The sequence below is a fragment of the Haemorhous mexicanus genome, chromosome 10 (genome assembly GCF_027477595.1).
Source record: "Haemorhous mexicanus isolate bHaeMex1 chromosome 10, bHaeMex1.pri, whole genome shotgun sequence".
Taxonomy (NCBI): Eukaryota; Metazoa; Chordata; class Aves; order Passeriformes; family Fringillidae; genus Haemorhous; species Haemorhous mexicanus.
This window is the reverse complement of record NC_082350.1, coordinates 7,858,831-7,880,443: the sequence shown is the minus strand read 5'-3', so window position 1 is coordinate 7,880,443 and position 21,613 is coordinate 7,858,831. Positions and strand designations below refer to the sequence as shown.

The 21,613-nt window shown below is 41.7% G+C and overlaps 1 protein-coding gene and 1 long non-coding RNA gene across 5 annotated transcripts in view; both read left to right on the top strand.

Moving 5' to 3' along the window:
* Positions 1-2,910, top strand: part of LOC132331646 (uncharacterized) — a 35,724-nt gene extending 32,814 nt beyond the window's left edge. For both annotated transcript variants that reach the window (XR_009487651.1, XR_009487650.1), the window contains one exon: positions 1,246-2,910. This is a non-coding gene — a long non-coding RNA (uncharacterized LOC132331646). The remainder of the gene's footprint in view (positions 1-1,245) is intronic.
* Positions 2,911-5,818: 2,908 nt separating this feature from the next.
* On the top strand, positions 5,819-21,429 carry IWS1 (interacts with SUPT6H, CTD assembly factor 1). Of its 3 annotated transcripts, XM_059855240.1 has the most exons (15): positions 5,819-5,956; positions 6,269-6,384; positions 12,095-12,806; positions 13,326-13,518; positions 13,754-13,811; positions 14,108-14,208; positions 14,472-14,622; positions 16,078-16,160; positions 16,437-16,566; positions 17,239-17,356; positions 18,076-18,187; positions 18,386-18,442; positions 18,634-18,745; positions 19,303-19,460; positions 20,999-21,138. In XM_059855240.1, exons 1-14 carry the CDS (start codon positions 5,923-5,925, stop codon positions 19,429-19,431), a joined length of 2,106 nt encoding a protein of 701 aa, XP_059711223.1. In that variant the 5' UTR covers positions 5,819-5,922; the 3' UTR covers positions 19,432-19,460; positions 20,999-21,138. The 3 variants fall into 3 exon arrangements, with proteins under 3 accessions (XP_059711223.1, XP_059711222.1, XP_059711224.1); XM_059855239.1 differs by lacking the exon at positions 19,303-19,460 and having other exon boundaries at positions 20,999-21,429; XM_059855241.1 differs by lacking the exons at positions 5,819-5,956; positions 19,303-19,460 and adding an exon at positions 8,389-8,443 and having other exon boundaries at positions 6,263-6,384; positions 20,999-21,429.
* The last annotated feature ends 184 nt before the right edge of the window (positions 21,430-21,613 follow it).

The window sequence follows — 21,613 nt, the reverse complement described above, 5'->3', positions numbered from 1 at the left end:
CCAGGATATACAGCTCCAACATTTAAAATTCTTATTCCCAGAGAAGCCATAAGTGGCCACCCCCCGCACCTGGCTGCATGGCCACTTCCTGGCCAAACCTGGCTCTCTCTTCTGTTTCTCTTGACAAAGTAATGCTGCACCATAAACCAAATCACACCCCACACAATGGGAATTTACCTCTCCAGAAGAAATCTTCAGTGTGGCTTTTGCAGCTCAGGTCCCCCTTTTTCATAAGCATTGGTGTAAGGAGGGAAAGGAAGGTGAAACTGGCCCTGGTTCCATCAAGTTACAGTTCTCCACTGCACAAAGGAGGAAATGACTGAAGCACTGTTATTTATTACAGGACTTTGCTCCCAGTTCAGTGTATATGTCACTTCCAGGTCAGGTGTTCCAGTGAGCACGAAGGCTAATCCTTGCTCGAGTGAACCTTAAACTTCAGTCTCTCCACTGGGCCTGTATCCTTTCAGATTTCTGGAAAGCACTCCCAGAAGAAAACCCTTTAGCATCTGGTCTTATCCTGCTCCAACATGACTGACTTCCTAGGACTGTCTCTTACCCTGTTATGTATGAATAAAATCAGACCCTCATCTCTTCACCAAAACCTCCCCTTGGTTTTCCCTAGCTCTTTTCTGCAAGAAAATGCCTATCAGTCTTTGTTCTATCTGGTCTCTGTTTCACAGTACCTCAGACTAAAATTAACTTACCACATTTAACTGAAATTCATACACACACCCATATAATGGGACAAAATGTCCTGGTTTCACTATCATTAATTTATCTCTCAACAAACACTCTGTCCCTGTGTTCCAGAATCTAGGTGTATGTTAACTCCCTGTTTTTCTACTTCTCTCTTCCCAAAATAGGACAGGATGGCCAAGACCTTTCTTCTTTCTGTTGGCTCCATATGTACTCTCTGTGTCCTTTTTGCAAATCTGGTAAAATTCTTGTATGGGAAAGAAACAGAAGTGTAGTACATCTGTAGAGAGGCAGATACAGGGTTTCTCCAACCAGAGCAAGAACTCAAGAATCAAGCACATTCCAGCCCTTATGATAAGCCCAGACACTGAAGATGAGATTTTTTCCAAGTACCTTAACTCAGCAGTGGCACCTTCCTCCAGGGCCCTGTGCACAACACTGTGCACTAGTCTGTGTACCCACTATTAAACATGCAGATGTAAATGTGCAATAATTGTGAGCATGTGCTAGCTCACCTAATACCCTAATTCTTATTTTCTTGTTTCCTAGGTTCACTGTATAAAGGGACCCCTGCTGTAACTCCATGTCCAAATCAGAGGTAAGTATTCATGCATGGCAATAAATAGTTGGGGGTAGCCTGTGTTTATCAACATCACATATTTGTGTTTTAATGTCAGCCTCCTAACCTGAGTTTTTGTTTAAGTCTTACAGCAGCAGATACAGATGCAGAAATAAAATGCAGGCCCTTCCGGGCTCAGAGACTTTTGGAGAGAAGCAGAAAGCCACAGAGAGCTTTCTTCAAGTTTCTAACTGTGCAAATCATTCCTACTCAAAGACTTTGCTCAAAGTAGCTCTTTAGCAGACTTATTTTTGATACAGTTAGTGATTAACAAAATTTCAAGTACTGGTTTTATTAGGTAAAGGTCAAATAGTGGCAAAGAAATCAAAGTACATACCTTTATACTACCAAGGCAGATATCTAAACCCAAAGCTTTTTTTTATAATTAGACAAAAAAAATGCCAAGCATATTCCTTCAGAAAACAAAACATACATGCTGAAATTCCAAATGGAGCCTGTTTGGGGGCAGAGAATCTCATTCTAAAATTAACTACTAAAATTGTTAACACTTGTTAACACTTTTGCCCAAGACAAGCGCCTCTGCTACTTCAGAGGGAAGTACAGGATATATGTCCTATAGACACTGTAGTAGATGGAATCACAGGGAAATCAAGATCATGTGAAAGAAAAGTACAACTCATTGTACAGCTGAAATATGCACTAGAAGGGAGATTTTGATTTCCAGAGCTGACATATTCAAGAGGTAGCAAACAAAGGCTGAGGAAGCAGGCACGTCAGATACCAAGGGGAAGCAGCCAAGATGCTCTGTGCAGCACATGCAGCTAATGAGATGTGCAGGCTAAAGGTGCCTCCAGAGAAGGACCTGTGAGTGCATAGGGGCACCTCAGGTTTGGCAGGCACTGAGCTATGCAAATAGGGAAATACAGGAGGGGAACTTGCCAGGAATGAGCAATGTGGTGTTCTGCTGAACACAGAGTTTGGTCAGGGACTGTGCAGGGCACAGGAACATTTGTAATGGTAACTAGGGGTAATCTGTAGCATGGTCTATGCTGATTAATTGTTGTAAGCTCTCATTTAAGCAAGCTGCTGATGGTGAAGATTGTGACATTACATCTTAAATAATAAAGCTCAAAAAATTATTAAGTATGTAGCAAGACACTGGGCACAGGCTGCCCAGAGAAGCTGTGGCTGCCCCATCCCTGGAGGTGTCCAAGACCAGGCTGGACAGGGCTTGGAGCAACCTGGGATAGTGGAAGGTGCCCCTGTTATAGTGGAACTGAATGAGCTTTAAGGCCCCTTCCAATCCAAGCCATTCTGGGATTCTATGATGAATGCTGCACCAAGAAAAGCAACAAAATAAAATTGGATGAACCCTGGTGAATTTAATCCTGAAGTTGTTCAAAGTAAAAGGTCTGTCCGGATAGACATGTGTTAACAGAACTGCCTCTTCCTGACAATTCCTAATTAAGAGATTGATGTCAGGATCAAAGGGCTTAATTTGCGCATGGCACTACCTTTCATATTTTCTCTCCTAAAGTCAAAGGGGCCTTGTCACTTCTGCATCAGGTCCTGGATACCAAACATCATTTTATGTTAAACTAGATATTTCTCTGAGGTTTCTGAAGCGAGGTGGATTTGGTGTAGCAATTTGCAATTTAAACTGTTCATTCAGCAGTCCTCTTGCTTACACTAACCTCCTTCCCTTCCTCTAAGCAGATTTGTAGCTCTAAGTCACTGATGTCTGTTAACTCTGAAAGGGGCGGTGCAGGAAACAAACTAAATAAGAAGTACATACCATCAAAGGATTTCCAAGTGCATCGCATGGTTTTCTTGAGCATTCTGTTCCTCAGGGAAAGGCTTATTTCATTCCAGCCTGTTCGTGGAGTTGCACAGTGAGGCAGACTGGCAGGGCTCTGGGATCTGTGTCATTACACACCTTCACACATGCCAAGTGGGCGCTGCTTACGCTGCTTGGTAGAAGACAGGTCATTCTCCCCCACCGTGCAATCCCATTATGGTCTGACTGTCACTCCATCCTTCCTTTTGGAAAGCAGCCAGGATGGTATTACAAGAGTATGTTACAGACTGCTACTGCCAAGCTCTAGCTCATGAGGAACAAAGAAAGGCATGTGCACCTTAGTGTGCACACACACATTACCTGCAGCACAAGGGCTGGAATGGATGCTCAGTTATTCAGCATCCATGAGGTGAGGTTGTTTTAGACACAGTGCTCCCTCTCCTGTATGATGCATGTGGCATGTCACAAGTAGGTTAGGAGGTTTCATTTCAGAAAGACAGGAATTCATAACAGTTAGGAAGAAACCTCTGTGCCTCCTTTCACTCTCAGTAAATGCACAAAATCTCTAATCTTTCATCAGTGGTGCCTCAGTGCATCTGGAACTTAGGACAGTGGCTCACCATCCCTGCAGAACATGACACATCTCTATAAAGGACTGATTTCCAAGCTAGACTATCATCATACTCTGATCCTCTTGGAACTTTAGCATGGGATAGATTTCTGTGTTTTCTAGGCACCTCGGTACAATTTTCAGGTACCTTGGTACACATTATTCAACAGGGATTTTTTGGGTTTTTTTTGCTTGCTTCTATTTATGTTTTCCTTTGTCCCTTATTTTCTGATACACTACTCCCATGTTATTTCCTTATTCCTTTATTTGTTGTGTTGTAAAGTTGTCATCCTGCCCTCTATTTAGTCAGTTGTGTAAAGTCATTCCATTTCTTTATGGAAGTCAGAGAAGTGCAATGACAGGAGCCTCCCATCACATACTGCCCCATGTGCCTGCTCCTTCCAGAAAAGATCTCAGTGAAACTGCACAATGCAAAGACCTAAAAGAAGTAAAAATCATATAGGAACAGAAAAAAAGGGCATGATACCATTAAGAGCGTGGTCCTGAAACTCACTTAAGGATCTTTGTGGCTATCTGGAAAAGACCAGAGCAGGAGAGCTGTAAACAGAGACATTATCTGTGTTCTGTGGAAGCTGCTTTCAGGGAAAAAAAAAAAAAAAGGTTTTCTGCATTTTTGCTAAGAATTTTGAATTGTATCCGAGGAACAACTCACTCCACTGCCACCTTGTCCTAAGTTTCACTGTAGAAGATATTGAATAATGACTGAGTCCTGAGAGTTAGCTGTGTTTAGCCTGGTACACTGAACTCCCTGCATGAAACTGTGCTGGCTGCTGGACAGAAAGTGTTGGTTAATAATGGCTTAACCTCTCTGCCATCCACTCCAAGGTGCCTCTAGCACAGAAGAATTAGACTCATTTTGCTCCAAATACTCAATTTACTAAATGTTGATGACTCTGAACAAGGGTGCAGCATGCAGAATCAGAAGAGTCACTGTTGCTATGAAATACACCAGATGACATGGGCAGCAGTTTTCTATCTGTCTGATATTGACCTGTATTTCCCTAGAAAATGAAGGTGTTTTTATGACAGAGGGGCAGGTCACCAGCACTGTAGGTATTTATTAGATTCATCATTGTGAAATGCTGCATGAATGACAGTAGCCATCCCTAATAACCCTCAACTAGCATATCATGTGCATGCCAAATACATGAGTAATGCTACTACTCAGAGGATGGGGGCTATTGAAACAGAACACAACAATCCCTGAAACATACGAGCATTGTTTTGCCCTGGCCACGTTTACTCCGGAAGTCTCCATCCCCCGGGAGCTCAGGGTGAACTTTCAGTCAATCCTGGAAGGCTAAATCTGGAGAACCACCCACACATGAACTAGATTGAACTGGAGCTTCAGCCAGGACAGCCAGGCCTAAATTTGCTGGGAGAACCTGTCCTTCCTTTCCATGGCCAAGGTGGCTCCCCTTCCAGCCGGCTGCAAACATGAACATTGCCAGCCCCCTCCGAGGCAGCATCAGAGCCCACTTGTGTGCCTGAGCTCTGCTCTGCTTCGCCACCTTCTTGTGGAGATGCACGTTAATCTTGCTGACTTTGCTTGTAAAGAGAAGATAAATTTACCTATTATTTAAATGGTAAAATCTTTAATGCTCTAGATCGCCCTCCAGATCTCCTGCCCTTAGTCCCTGTGGGAAGCATCGCAGCAGATGGCCCTTTGTCTGGCAGAAGGGACGTGTTGGGAACTCTCGTGTAGCTCAGGGCTGTGGCTCCGAGCAGCCATTTACAGTGTCAGGGGTTGGTTTGGTCTCCTGGCAATTCCCGCAGGGCTCAGACAAGGCAGCGCCTTTGCCAGGATCGCAGCCAGGTCGCCCTGCAGCTGAGCACTGCCGTGGTCACCCAGGGCCTACAAACAGCCTTTTATCCTCCAAGGCTCCTTCAGTTTCCCCAGCGGTTCAGCTGTCAAGCTCAAACCCAGCGTTATTCGAAGGGTGGGGGTGTGGGGTGGGAGGGAAGCAAAGCGGAGAGGCCAAAACCTTCCCGGCTTTGTTGTGCCCGAGCCCACGGGGCGGGGCCGGCCGGAGCGGCCGCCGCCCCCTGGCGGCCGCTGCCCCGGAAGTCTCGCGAGACCCGGCGGGCCGTGCGCGTGGGGCGGGGGCTGCTGGGCGGGGAGGCGCCATCTTGTTCCTGTGCGAGGCGGCGGGGCCGGGCCGGGCCCGCGCTGAGGAAGCGCCCGGGGCAGCGCCCGCCGCCACCGCGGGGCGCGGCATGGACACCCACTACTACGGCGGGGAGCAGTCAGGTAGCGGCGGGGCGCGCAGCACCCTCCGGGGAGGACGTCGGGCACGGCAGGGCCCGCGGGTTCGGGGGGACAGCGGCGGGTCCCGGCCTGAGGGCAGCGTTGAGGGCGTTAATTGCTGCAACAGCCCGGTGTCTGGGCAGTGCAGCAGGCGCTGCCCGCTTGGTGTAGGGGGTTTTGTGCGCTCCCGGGGGTGTCTGAGGTGGTTTGTTCGGACAGCCCCGTTTCCCTGCCCCGTTAGAGCGGGAGCCCGCCGGTTCCCGTGCGGTTCCTTTAAACGCTGAGTTTTACTTTCTTTTTTAAATCTCGAAATAGATGATGGAGGAGCTACTCCAGTGCAGGACGAGCGAGACTCAGGATCTGATGTGGAAGATGAAGGAAACGAACAACATTCTGGATCGGAGAATGGAAGTGTAGGGCACCATTCAGAGGTACTAAGGGACCTTTATCTAGATGAAGTTTACTCTTCTGTGAATTCTTTTTTGTTGCTATTTAAAGTGGCATTCTCTCGTAACCGAGACATACGTGTTTATTTAGTTCCTCTTAAGGGTTCCATCGGGCAAAACTTTATTTCCATAAAAAAAGCGTTGGATAGTCTCTTGACAAGTATGTTGGCTAGGGTTTGTTTGATTTTTTTTTTCTTGTTATGGTAGCACAACACTGTTCTGAACTTGAGTAGGTTGTACTCAGTTCACCTCGATTTCACAGAGATAAAATGTTGGAGTTATGAGGAATTTGTACCTGAAATTCTGCACAGTGTTGTAAAACCACACACTTTGGAGGTGGTGATTTCCTTGACAGAGAATAAATGCTCTCCCAGTTTCCATGTCAGATGGGGACACTGGCTCTTGAGTCTGCTTTGTGCCGGTTTCCACCTTGTCATTCACAAAGGAGCAGGTGTGCATGTGGAGCAGGTTAAGGTTCCTAAATAGGACTTGTTTTTCCTCTGAAGTGGTTCCCCCTTGGAGAAGTGTCAGCATGGAAGGTTTTGGTCCAGGATTGTTTCTGGGGCAGAGTCACTTCATTTGTGGATTGACTGGGCTGAGAGGAGGTTCTGGTAAAACAGAAGGCTCCCTTTAGACTTCTAGGACAGTTTGGAAAGTTGAGATTTAATTTTTGAGAATTGTTTGTGACTCACATACATTAGAGCTACATCAGGTCTTAGTTGGAAGGGGTAAGTTTGGCCTGTGAATTCAGGTCTTCTGCCAACAAAGTTACAGAGAACTTTTTGATACTTTATAAAAACTGTCATCAAAGCCATTTCATAGCATTCTGCTATTCTGCTTTATTTTATGTAAAGATCAGGATTTACTCTGACTGGGTTTTCAGTATTATATGTGTTAGAAATTGCTTAAAATGCAACAAAGCAAAGGCTGATGTGAGAGAAGGCTTGACTCCACTGTGGCATAATTTAAAATCCTTTTTTTTTATTTTTTCTTTTTTTTGCCCTGCCTTTATTGAATTCATACTTCCCTCAGAATTAGAAAGTAGATGAAGATTGTATTTTTATAAAATGAAAGTTCTTCCCATGTATTTGAACTTAATTGTAAAGCACATTTGGAATTTACTTTTTGTGATAGGTGTTGATATTTCCAAGGGAAGAAATAGATTTGGTGTGAGGCAGCATCTCCCACTGTGACAATTACAATTTCACTGTGGCAGGAACACATTTCTCAGGCTGGGAAGAATAACTGTTTGTCTGGAGGAATTTAGTACTTCTGTTTTATGAAAGAAAAGTGTGATGAGTGTGTGAAAAGTCATGCTGCTGCTACAATATTATTAATCTTTTTCTTTGTCATTGATTTATGGTTCTTTTCTAAACTTCTCTGAAATTTTAATTTTACTTACTGTGGCAAGGTAGGTGACTGTTGTTTACATCTGCAGCATTTCTTCAGATTTAGGTGAGCAGAGAGTACCAGTTATCACTATTAACTGGTCCTCTTCACATGCTGAGGTGTCTGTATTTTAAAGACTTTGTTCTGTGATGGTGGTTGAATATTCCTCTGCAGATAAAATACTTCAGAAAGTCAATTGAAAGAGCCAAGCTAAGCCACCTTTTTGACCAATACTAAATGAGAGTTGTCAAGCCTTAATGCTTTATTTGATTTAGCTCACCAAATCTTTTGTTTTGCTATGAAGTCTTAATTTTTCTTTCCCTCCGTTGAGTTCTCTTTGCACTCAAAAGGCAAGAACGTGGAGCGGCCATCTTTGAAAGGAGTAGCTTTCAGTCATTTGTCATATTAGTTACTTTAAATATTCTCTCATCCTTTTATATTCTTCATCTTTAGGAGTGTGTGGGAGAAATTACACTCAAAGGTAATAAAAACTTTTTAGACAGCCTAATCAGTTAAGTCTATTTAATTACGATTTTTGTCTCTAATTTAGAACTCAGATGTAAAGAACCAAAGTTTTAAAATTTCAAACTTTTCTTTCAGGTTTTTAACTTTAAAGAAAAGGGGAATCCTGAGGAATTACTTATGTAGGTCTCAGGTATGTGGGTTTTTCTTTTCCACAATTCTTTTCTGGCTTTCCTTCCCCCAGTCCCACTTTATCTATAAATGTTCTCCTTGATGTCCTTACTGATTCTGCTTTAGACAATTAGAATTAGTTTTAGTACAGTAATGAATCTGAAATCATGTTTACAGTGTTTGTCCAAGTCAGGCTCATACGGGAATCTGTAATAACTTCATTTTTACACTTCCACCGAGTTGCTGCTGTTTCATGAATTAAGTTGTGGTTAGACTCTTACTGTTAACAAACACAAATATGTGACACTTCTGAAAAAAAGGAGGAACTTGCTGATATGCCCATGATGGTTGTGTAGGTCTTAGTTTAATATTCATCTTTCATGAAATTGTAGTGGATGGGTTCCATTTTGTTGAAGTTACTAAATTATCGAAGAAGTAGCTCTTAAAAGTGGCTGCATGTCAATCCAATAAACTGCTTGGTAGCTGTAATTTTTATGTAGAAGTGTAACACTGTAAATTTGATTTTGATATATTCCTTATTTTATACTGTACTAAAGCCTCATGTTATAGAACTCTTTCATTAAATAAAAATCAAGGACATCTCAATTAAAATATTTATAGATAAAGAGGAGGAAGAAAAGAAAGCAAAGGAATTAGAGAAAAATGCAGTAGCAATTACCTGAGACCTACTCCATTTTGAGGATGTCTGATCTTTCAGTCAATCATTTGGAAAATGAAAACTAGAAAACTCAAAAATTACATACTTCATTTCTTTGAAAACAGTTTTGTAGAGATGAACAAATAAAAAAGGGAAAGTGAAGACTATCAAGCATACTCAGCAGCATTTTGTCATTTTACTGGGAAATTGGTCGTTTTTTATATCAATTATATTCCAAAACATGTAGATTAAAGAATTGTGTGCAGCAGCCTCTTGCACTGCAGGCTGTGGGCAGGTCCTGCCCTGTGCAGGGTCTCAGCTGTGCTGCAGAAGGTGCTTTGTGATGCTGGGTGGGGGCTCTGGGGCAGCGCTGCCCTCACTGACAGCGGTGCTGCCTGGCTCAGCTCTCCTCACTGGGCTCGAGGAGGTGGAGCCCGTGTGCCCAGAGTGTGCAGGGACACCTGTGTCACCTCAGGTGCTCCCACTGCAGCAGCTGAGCTGCTGTGACCGCTGGCTGAGTCTGACTGCTGTGTGTCTGCTCTCCCTCACCAAACATCTTCATTCTCAACAGTGATTGGCAGTTTGCAGTAACAGGTTAAAGATTTGGAATCTTGTAATAATGCTCTGTAATTACAGTGTCTTCTCACCAAGGTTTTGCATAAGAAGTTCTTTGTAATTTAGTGTGTAATTCTGAACAGGTGCATATATAACCTGCAGCCACACTTCTCACCTTAGAAATATGAAGAATCATTGCTGATTCTTGTTGGTTCTTAACTTTGTTTATTTGTTCACCAAAGAATTCCTAAACTGGAAGCTGGGGTCCTAATATCTTAAAGAGGACTATTTTTATTAATTTTCTTGGGTTTGTTTAGCAAAATCTTTTATTACTGCTGACATAATTACCAGTACTGTTCAGCATTCACCATCTGACATTGAGAGAAGACAGGCAAACACACACAAAATTAAATGGTAGAAAAACAAGGATTAAATAATTTTTGTTACTGTAGATACCAATTTGATTTCAGTGTTTCTCAATGACCTTACCTGTAACTGCTGTGGAATCTGCTTTCTGTTTTGTTTCCAGCTGCGCTTTTCTTTAGTCTAAAGTAATACAGTCAGGGAAGATCTGTCACACACACCTGTGGTAGGTTTATGTGGGATAAACCTAGCCCACATGAACCTATCCTCCTAGGCAGGAGAAGGGCAATCAAAGTGATTTTTTGGTAAGGGAATAAAATATTAACAAGCAGAGAGCAGTTGAGTACATCCTCAGTTCTGTCACTTCCTAATATTAATATTTCTTTGAAATTCCAGATTCATGTTTTAACGAAACCATGTTTCCTTTCTGTGAGGAGAAATAAGAATTTTTGGATATGAAAGATTCAAAAGATGCATTGCTGTAGAGACAGGAACAAGCAGCAGAGAGAAAACAACTTAGATTGTCACAGCAGCTGTTTGTGGTTAGCATTAAATAACATGGAAATAGTGAAGTAGTATTTGGAGTGCATGTTTTAAAATTTCATGGTGCTGGGTTTTTTTTTATTGTTCAGTAACTTTGTTAGTTATTCTGAAGTAATTTAGAAGATCTTTATTAAGTGCTAGCCAAAGGAATAAGTATATAAAGTCCAAAGTCATAAAAAGCAATGCTCTTTGCCACTTAGAATAATTAAGGAGGAAGTACTTCCTAAAAGCAATTGAAATTAATTGTATTTTAAATTCTTCCTGCATCATGCATTTTAAAGATCAGTAGTATTCTTTGTTGTAGGTGTAGGGCAGCTACACCTACATTTTTTTATGGCTCTGAATGTGGGAGTAGAACGACTAGAGAAAATAAAAATAGATAGAAAGTCTGTTTCCAAGGAAATTAAATTGCAGAAAAAAAAGATTTGGAAACTTCAGGACATATAGGTCTTAAAGCATCTCCTGTCACAATAAATACTCAGTTTGCAAGTAGAACAAGTTTATAGTTGAGACAGAATGACTGAGGAGAGCCTGATTGAGGCTTTGAGTTGAGTATGTGAAAGAGAAGTTCCTTGTACGATGTTGTTGTTTTCAGCTGAAAGCAGGATTATGGTGACAGTAGCTGTGAGAGCTGAATTAATGGAATGAGTTTTCAAGTCTAATTTCATATTCTCAGGTAAATGCGATTAAGAATTTTTTTCCAAGTAGATTTTAGATGTTGGAATGATAAAAGATGATGCCGTAACTAATTATACTTAGTAAGGTGGCTTCTGAGATGTCCTCTTAAGAATGGAGCATGTGCCTCAATATTGTTTTGCTGTGTAGAAAAGTCAAAGGATTGTTTCAGTTCTGAAGTTCCCAGATGGGTGTGTTTGTGCATGGCTTATCTTGGGTGTCTGGATAAGCATGGGAGCTGTCAGCACAGGGGAGAGAATTGTTGAATCTGAAACACAAAGCTGGTTAACAGCAATACTCTGAAAGGTCTGACTAAAACTTTATTCTTGTTTTTTGCTAGGCTTTTGGGGTTGAGTTGTTCTTAAATGGGTTACCTCGACAAAGAACAACAGGCGCTAGCTTCATTTGGAGCGTAATGCATGTGGTGTTTCAGTAAGATGTATTTCACACAGAAAACATCTGTTTGAGATCTTCAGGAAAATAAAATGACAAATGCAAGATACTCTTTCTTGCTTTGTTACTGGGAATTTCAACTAAACCACTTTGAAGGCCTGACCTGTTAAAATAAAAGTACTAAGCCTTTTTACCCTTGAGCAACTGGACCCTTCTTAGACATGCTTATTTAAGTATTCTATGAATTCTCTTATGGTTTTCAAAATACCGTGGAGCTGCAGGATGGACATACTTCCATGGATAATACCTTTTTTGATATGAAGTATTTGATGCAAATTGTCTAATTACTTCAACATAGACATTATTTCATTTTGCAGCACCTTGTGTATTCACATTGGAGAAAGGACAAGCAAAAATTTGGACCATTTTTTCTTTACTTTTTAAGGTGTTTTTGCTTAGTTGTCTGAGATTATTTTTCTGTTTCAGAATGAACACAGTGATGGAGAAGATGATGGGCAAGTGGGAGAGCCTCATATGACAGACTCTGAAAATGAAGATAACCCAAGGCAAAAAGAAAGTGACTCAGATAATGAGGAGCCCCCAAATAACAATGTGAGTGATTCAGAAAATGAAGCAACTCATGGAGAGAAAGACAGTGACTCTGATACTGAGGACCGTCCAAACCGGCATTTAAGTGACTCTGAAAATGAAGAGGCCTTAAATCATCGAGCGAGTGACTCTGACAATGGAGAACCTCCAAGGGATCACAGCAGTGATTTTGAAAATGAGGAATCACACAAGCAGCCAGCCAGCGACTCCGAGAGCGAGGAGCTCCAGAAGCAGCCAGCCAGCGACTCTGAGAGTGAAGAGCTCCAGAAGCAGCCAGCCAGCGACTCTGAGAGTGAAGAACCTCAGAAGCAGCCAGCCAGCGACTCGGAGAGCGAGGATGTGTCCAGACACAAGCAGATAGAGTCTGAAGATAGCGATGGGGAGGACAGGAAGGAAAAGGTGCAGAATGACTCTCATCATTCAGATAATGAGCATGTAAGGAAAGGATTTCAGGGCTCTGACAGTGAAGATGAAGCTCCTAAGAGACGTAAAATATCAGACAGTGATGAAGATGAAAAAGAGGAAGAAAAGACAGTGAAGAGGAAAACAGCCATCCTTTCTGATAGTGAGGATGACAGTGAGAAAACACGTAAGAAACTATACTGTGCTGTGACAGGTAGAGGTGTGAAAGTTAAATCATTGCTTTTGTGTGAATAAAGCATCCTAAGTTGAGAATCCATAAATCAGATTTAGTTTTGGAGTAGAACTGCATTTGTAGCGGCTGTTGTTCTGACTGCATTGCTGTGTGAATGTGTATCTAACGCTTCTGAGTAATAAGCAGCCCTAACAGAAGACTGTAAGGGTCTAACTGGCATCTGTTGGCATGGTAGTTTGTTATTTATTTACTTCATTGCTGTTTCTCTAGTAATTTTTTCCTGTGCGCTTTTTTCATATACTGGGGGGTGAGAGATTTGAAATTACAATTTTTTTATGGATAGATGTGGTGTATGGGAGTTCTATTTGCTGATTTAATAAAACACTTCAGAATGGATATGCATTTTAGGAAATGGCAATTCTGGTGTTGAAAGACAAGTCAGAGAATAATTTGAGAGTAACAGTTGTCCCCTCTGCTACTGGGACATGTAGTAATGCTCCTTTCTGCTGGCAGCTGCAAAAAAGGTACGAATCCTTTCCGATGCTGAAGAATCGGATAGTGACGCTGCTTCAGAGAAATCTGACAAAAGGAAGAAAAGTGTTGTATCCGATAGTGAGGAGGAGGAAGAAGAAGGAAAAGAGAATGCTGGGAAGAAAAAAGGGAAAGATCTGTTTGGCAGTGACAGTGAATCTGGAAATGAACAAGAGTAAGTGGGAAAGAATATGAATTCTTTTGGGGTTTTAGACAGGGGGAGTGATGGTGAATGGAAAACGGATAAATCCCAACCAGAGAATTACTGTTCACCTGTTTTGGTGGCATGAAGAGAAAGGTCAGTAGAAGGAGACAAAACAAAAGGGAGATCTTCATACAGTCATTAGAGATTTTGCAGAAAAGGCACATCTCATAGTCCAAGTAGATAAATGTTGCTGTTACCTTCACAGGAACCTGATTGCAGATATATTTGGAGAATCTGGTGATGAGGAAGAGGAGGAATTTACGGTAAGTGTTACTGTGAATATCTCCTGTTGACTTGCTAGATCTGAAGAGAATGTTTGTACTGCATCGAGTCAGTTTTGTATCTGCCAGACTCACTGGGGTACTCTTTGGGTTAAATAACATTTACAGCTCATCTTTTGGGAGAATTGTTGATGTGACAGTAGTCATGGGGGAATTAAAAAGACTGTTCATCTTTCTAGATCCTCTGAAGACTTACCTGAAGCTTTTTTAGTGTCATGTACCTGAGTAAATGCTCAGACCTGATCCATACACTGATTTGCACTATCTGTACTCATCAGGGTTTTAACCAGGAGGATTTGGAGGAAGAGAAAGGCGATGGAGACATGAAGGAGACAGCAGATGAATCAGACTCCGATGATAACATCAAAAGAGGGAAGCAGTAAGTCAGTGTGTTACATAGTCCTTTCTTAATGCCACATTTAGTGAAATAGCATTATGGACCCTGGTTATTACAGGTGTGCACATGTTGGGTATTACAGCAAGGCCTGGGAGCCATGGGAGCCCTTTGCTAGTTTTGCATTTTGCATACTGAGGATAATTAATTATCTCACAGGGACCTTGAGACACAGTGTTTGTACACTCCAGAAACACAAAATTATTTCCTACCAAGGGCCATCAGTTAACACTGTGGTTGTGTTTCAGCATGGACTTCATGTCAGATTTTGACATGATGCTGCAGAGGAAGAAGAGCATGAGCGGCAAGCGCAGGCGAAACCGTGATGGGGGCACTTTCATCAGTGACGCAGATGATGTGGTCAGTGCCATGATTGTGAAGATGAATGAAGCTGCTGAGGTAAGTTTTCCAGGCTCCAAACACTCCTTGAAATTCAGTTCCCTTCTGTGGGAAAATCGTGTGATTAGTAAGATACAAAAATCTGGCTTGTATTCAGCAGGAGTAATCGGTACACTACGGAAAGCTTCTAATGTCTGTATAACCATCTAAATGTTATTTTGCTATTCTAAATGAAAACATTCTGTTGAAATTTTGATAGAATACTAGTTTTTAAAATTAAAATTAGGTAAGTTGCTAAACTTCCATCAGCTGAGATTAACTTCTATAAAAAGGGATATATATGTGCTCTATAAGTTACCTAGTAGTATGTTAAATACTGAGAAAGGGACTATGCTTTAAATTCATTATGTTGTTACTGGCATTTGTCATACTTTGGTATTTGTTTCTGAGAAGAGTCCTTTACCAAATTGTTTAAATGACAGTGCAGTGGTAATGATATCAGAATAACAGATTCATGGGACCTTCTGTCATGACAGCCTGCCTTTTTCTAGGAGAAATGTTTAATATCTTATTGTGGAAGATTTTTGGGGATCTTGCCTTTTGTCGGGTGTCTTCTGTTTTGTTGGAGTAGCAATCAAATTAACAAACAGCACAGCAAAACACATTAAAACCAATTGAGGGATATACACAACTTTAGAAACTAGAGGAGCTTTACAAATAGCAACAAAAAAAAAACATCTTCCTGAGAACAAGATCAGGATAATGAGTTCAGAAAGATGGGGAGAGTGAGAAAGCAATCTGGAAGGCAACCAAAACTTCTTGGGCTTGGCAGGAAAGCCTTTCTCAGACAAGATGACAGCCGGATGTTTCAAATTAGGTGTAAAAGTTTGAAGTACTGGGGCAGGAAGAGGGAAGAGATGCATTAGAAGAATGTTCTCCCTTGCAATAAAACAAACATTGCACAGAAAGAGCCTTCAGTGGATTAGGACAAATAGAAAGGAATTACCAGAGCTGGACAGAAATCTGTTGATTGCGTTGGGTGTTTTTGTATGGGTGACAAGTTTTGAATAGATAGTGACAGTCAGGCCTTGGATAGCAGTAATTTTGAAATGGCAGGTGAAAATACATGTTCTGCCTTCCCATTGTTCTGCTTAGCTATTTTTCTGTTTTTCAGGTGAGGATTTACTAACAAAGTGTTATCTGTGCACAGTATAGAGCACCTCCAGTTATTGTAGTCAGTCTAAGTCATGAAGTGAAAAAAACCCGTAAATTTAGAAGCACTCTCCTAATGTGATGCTTTATTGGGAAATACTGACTAAAGTGATGACCCTTTTTTCAGAGAAATTGTTGCATAATTGTTGGTGAGCTGTAGAGCTGGGGAAAAATTAGTGTAATCACTCCAAAGTTGCACTTCTAGTTTAATAAACTAGTCTTTTTCTTGTAAGTGTTGCAAAGAATGGGAGTTGCTGATTTCTTTCTTTGATTAACTTGTGCTGATTCTTCAACTCTCTACAGGAGGATCGTCAGCTGAATACACAGAAGAAACCAGCACTAAAGAAATTAACTTTGCTACCAACTGTAGTTATGCATCTTAAAAAGTGAGTTGTTATTCTTTCAATTAACTGCAACCCTGGGCAATAGTCAGAATTTGTAAGATTTCACAGTTACACTACAGCTATACTGAATATGCAGTAAAACACTGTTTTTATTCCAAGTAAATGCTGAAGCTAGGTGACCTGAAAAACATTAAATTGTACATAATTTTCCCTCTTAAATTAACATGAAACTCAGATATGCTGTTTTCCTGAGGGAACATCACATATTAAGATGTTGCTATATTACATGACTTTTGGGCTTCTCTTTAAACTTTTTAGGCAGGATCTCAAAGAAACTTTCATCGATAGTGGTGTTATGTCTGCCATCAAAGAGTGGCTTTCTCCTCTTCCAGACCGAAGTCTGCCAGCCCTAAAAATAAGAGAAGAGCTTCTAAAGATCCTGCAAGAGGTTTGGACCTGACTTTTCACATTTGATATGGAGCTTGTCCACAGTTTTACAGTCATGTGCTTTAGGGAAATGTGAGGTGATAAATGAACTGCAGCTCTACTGATGGGCTGTGCAGTGAAACACACAAGGAAGCAACCTGCACAACAGGTGTGCTTGTGTAAAGGAATTTAGATGAATTGGCCCTGCCTGCCTTTTTCAGGTTTATATCCAAATTTAAGTGAAGAGTTACTTGCTGTGCATCCCTGAATTTTCTTCCCTTGCAGTCCCTTTTCTCTTCTGTTAAAGCATGCAGTGCACAGGAAGGTCCCTCACACTCAGTGTAGGTTTTCAATGTCTGTGGCTAAGCTGATTGCTTGAGTGTCTTTGCTGTGTAAGTTTTTATTTATGAATGAATGATTTGAAGGCAGTAACATAGTTTTGGGGTGATATAAACTAGGGAGCATTGGAACAAAAAGTTCTAGAAAGCTACCTAATTTTGTGTATAAACCAAGAATGTTATGGCAGATTTCTAGATTTAGGTGTTTGATACTTTAAACAATTCCCAGTGGGACAACGAAAACATTAAACTTTCCAAGCTGGTTTAAGTGAAAGGTCTTTCTGCAAAGTTCAGTGACACCATTTATGTTCAGACATAATTTATTGCTGTTTTCTGACTTTTCCTTTTCTCTGCAGCTGCCCAGTGTGAGCCAAGAGACCCTGAAGCACAGCGGCATTGGAAGGGCTGTGATGTACCTGTACAAACACCCCAAGGAGTCGAGACCGAACAAGGACATGGCTGGGAAGCTGATCAGTATGTAAACTTGCCTGTGCCTTTCTGAGATTCCACTGGTGATGAATGGAACTTCTGCATCAGTTTCTGATGCACTACTGTTGTCTGTAGAAAAGATTCTGCAGTGTAGGAACCTCACTGATGGGTTTCATAACTTTGTACAGCTCTTAACAAGCACTGTTACATTAGCTTCTGCATGCACCTGTTTCATTGTCTTAAACTACAGGATGGCATTTGTTTTGCTGCCGTTCTCTCTTGGCTCATTGTCCAGATCTTTTGTATATGCTGAAAAGGCAGGAAGGTGCTGCCAGAGGGCTGTTTATTCCATGGACTTCAGAGAGAACTTAGCTGACTGAATTATTAATACTCAACTGTACTCCATGTGGAGTGCATTACCATCCAGAATGTCAGTTTATCATCAGTCTGCAGCCATTCTTAGGACCTTTTCTGCCTATTTCTAAAATAGCATTCTCGAGTTGTGCAGGAGGTCCTGACACTGAGTATTCTTTCTGAGAGATTGGAGATGTTCTAGAAGAGCAGGCAACAAAGAAATTTTGGGGATGAAAGCTCTTGCTTTCTGTTCACAAGGCTGGTTTTCCATTAAATACTAAGAGCTCAAAAATTCTTTGGTTGAAAGGAAGCATAAATACTCGCCACAAATTTCAAAGCTGTACTTGATCACCCGAGTGGTTAAGAGAAACAAAAGCCTGGTCTTTGTTAACTAATCATTTTTTTAATAGATGAATGGTCTCGACCCATCTTCGGCCTTACCTCAAACTACAAAGGCATGACCAGAGAAGAGAGAGAACAGAGAGATTTGGAGCAGATGCCTCATCGAAGGAAAATGAGCAGGTATGAATAGCAGGCAGAAACACAAAATTCTTCTAAGGCTTCATCAAGAGAAACCGAATGGTGTGTAAATACTAAAGGAAGTAAAAAGTGTAAAAGCATTGTCAGTTATGGTTTCTCTTCTCTTTTAACATACTTTATTGTCTTTTAAAATTTCTTTCTCTGTGTATAGATGCCTATAAATATTTATTTTTCTTGCAGCTCTGGTGGTCAGACTCCCCGTAGGGACCTGGAGAAAGTATTAACAGGAGAAGAAAAGTAGGTTGGATATATAAGTAGTTTGGGGTTTTTTTTTAAGTGAAGTTTTGTGGTGGCACTACCACTGTGGAATTTCTGTAGTGGTTTTAGAGGCAGTGGTATACATTGTGTTTCAGAGGAGAGCACACTGGGTGGCTTTACTTCTTTCTGGGTAAGATTTGTCCATAACAGTCATATCCTTTTTTCCGCAGGGCTCTCAGGCCCGGGGACCCTGGGTTCTGTGCCCGTGCGAGGGTCCCAATGCCCTCCAACAAAGACTACGTTGTCAGGCCCAAGTGGAACGTGGAGATGGAGTCCTCCAGGGTAAGCACTGGCAGTGTCCTGGTGACTGTTCCTAAGCCTGGGATTCTGTCACCATATTGCCATGGTTACTGGACAGGAGGGTAGTTCTTTTAAGGGCCTCTTGTAGTGAGTGTGGACAGTAAATTCTCCAATAAGTAGGCTGCTCTAAGCTCATCACATATTTTCACAGGAAAACATCTCTGACCAAAAAGAGATTTTTGAGTTAACTTTTCTAGAATTTCTCTCTCAGGTGAGACTCTGGTTACAGGCCTCTTGCTTTAAAGCATTTTGAGCTAAAGCTGCAGTTCAGTACCTGTGTCATTGCACTGATGTTTTTATACCCCTCCCAGCTTTTGTATCATGTTCTAATAATCCAGTTTGGGAAACCTTTGAGGTTTTGGTAAACATGAACAGCTTTGGTGGAGGCCTTTGTGTTGCTTTGTCTTCATCCATCTACTCATACAGTTTCATTTAAAGGGGTATATGTGGTAGAGTATGTGTAAGTGGGAGAAGTAACAATTGCTGTGCTGTCTGCTGTTCTTTCTCCTTCTGTCCATTAATTGAGATGTTGTTTCTAGCCCGGGACTATTAAGAGAGGTATTAGTCGCTTGGAAAAGCACAAGAGACGGTTTGCTGAACAGAAACGACTCAGCAAAGTGCATCGGGCCATCAAGTTCAGCATTGAAGGCAACAGGATGCCCCTGTAGCCATACCACTGCCTTCCCAAGTTGGAGAGGTATCCCTCGAGGGAGGTGTGAACAGTGCATGTGCTCCAGCTGTTGGCAGTTTGCACATGCAGGACAGGAGTGTGTACACCCTAACTTTAACCTGGAAAACTCTCCTTAATTCTCTCGTGTCTGTACTGTGACCTACAAGGGAACTTGTACAGAAGAAAACAGGCTCTAGCTCATAACCTCTGCCATGGCTCCTGCCTGCACAGCTTCAGGGTACCCAAATGACAGGAGTTCAGTGAAAATACCTGTGCTCAAAACCAGCTTTGCACCACCTGTGGTTTTGAATGCTGTTCTGACACAATTAGCTTTTCCAGATTCACCTGAAGCGACACATGGGAATTCTTAACCCTTGGTACAGGAGCTCATGTCACTGCATGCCAGTGTCTGTGGCTGATCTCTGACTGGGGCATGGGGAGGTGTTTTTCACACCTGCTTGTTCAAGGAAGTAGGATGATGTGAGACAATAAGGGTGGTTGATGGGAACTACAGAATGAGACCGGGGGAGAAGAATCCTCTGCTGTGAGTGTGGTTAGAACATGCATCAATGGGAATTGCTTTGACAATTCCTGGTATGCATTTCAATGCTGTGAGCCAGGCTGCCACAGGCTAACAGTGACGGGAAGAGGTGAGCACAAGCCATAGATAACTGTTGAGGTCATATTAAGCTTCATATTTATTTGTTTTTAAAACAATATTTTCTTAAACATCACTGTGAAATTTTTGGGTATAATTTCAATGAATAGTGAACAGATTTATGAATAAACCTTATTTAAAATCAGCATGTCAGGAGCACCTTCCTTAGTCATGGGAACAAGTTTCTAATGGATGTGTTTTTCAGATACTAAGTAGCTTGTTTTGGATATCACTGTTTCTCCCAAACTTAAAAGTGTCATGTTTCCATCGCTTACTGTTTCTGTTGTCTAGTTAAGGAAAATTGCTTTCTGGGGAGCACTGGCTATGGCTTGGAAGGTCCTTGCTGTTTGTCTTCAGTGGCATTTCAGCACACCATCACTGAATTAATCTGTGCAGAATAACTGTTAACACCACCTGGTTTTCATTTGCAGTTCAAATACAGAGATGAAATGCAATGCTTGTATGGTCAGCTTAGGCATTTCTTTTTGCTACCCCCTACACTGCCTTGGTTCAGTAATCCCTTGCTTTCTAAATACTAATCCCTGACTTTTAAAATAAATGGCAGCCTGAAATTGATATGTCAGCCTTAGTCACAGTGTATCTGTGTCTAACTCCTGCAAGAAGTCCAGAGTGGTGACACTGGTGCCCTGTGGTTCTGACATAGCTGCAGCCAATAGATACAATATTTCCAAATGGTATCCAGCTACACAGTGATTGACCCTGCACTGTAATGGCTGTGAGTGCCACTGCCTCCACCTGGGCCCTGCAGCTACTGGGCGGCATTTTCCCCTTCTGGGAGGATAACAGACAGATCTTTGCCCAGGCGCAACCTCGCATGTGTCGCTTGCCTTGGACCTCTGGGGCCTCTGCTTTTTTTCAGTGGTAATTATTAGTTTTATTTTTTAAGTTCCAGGGGACCTCTAAGAAAGGGGTGAGTCGACTGGACAAACAGATGCGGAAATTCACAGATATCAGGAAAAAAAGCAGATCGGCCCATGCAGTGAAAATCAGCATTGAGGGCAATAAGATGCCATTGTGACCCTTCACAGAATGCCCCATGAGCTCTGCTGTAAGACAATACACCCACAGACTCTTTGGAGACCTTTACATTTTTTAACTTGTTTGGGGTGGGTTTGGTTTTTAGTTTGTTTTTTAAGTGAATCCTTAAGTTGTTGGTTCAGGTTCTGGTAGAAGATGTTGTCTGAGGACTGTGAATATGAGGACTCCTTTCTCCTGATTGTATTTAAACTGGCCCTCTTGTGTCCTTTGTACAGATCATGTATTTGTTGTATTGCAACACTTTAAAAAATAAAACATCTTCTGAGTTTTTTTTTTTGGGAGGGGACTGCCTGTTCATTGCTCAGATGAAGGTATACACAGACCACCTGGGATGTGGAAAAACTGAGGGGTTAGTTTTTTGTTCAGCTTTGTCCATTTTCTTTTTATTCATTGCTTTATTAATCAGTTGTTATGTCTTTGGAGATCTGTATCTGTTGCTTTGGATTTAGAAGTATTGATCATG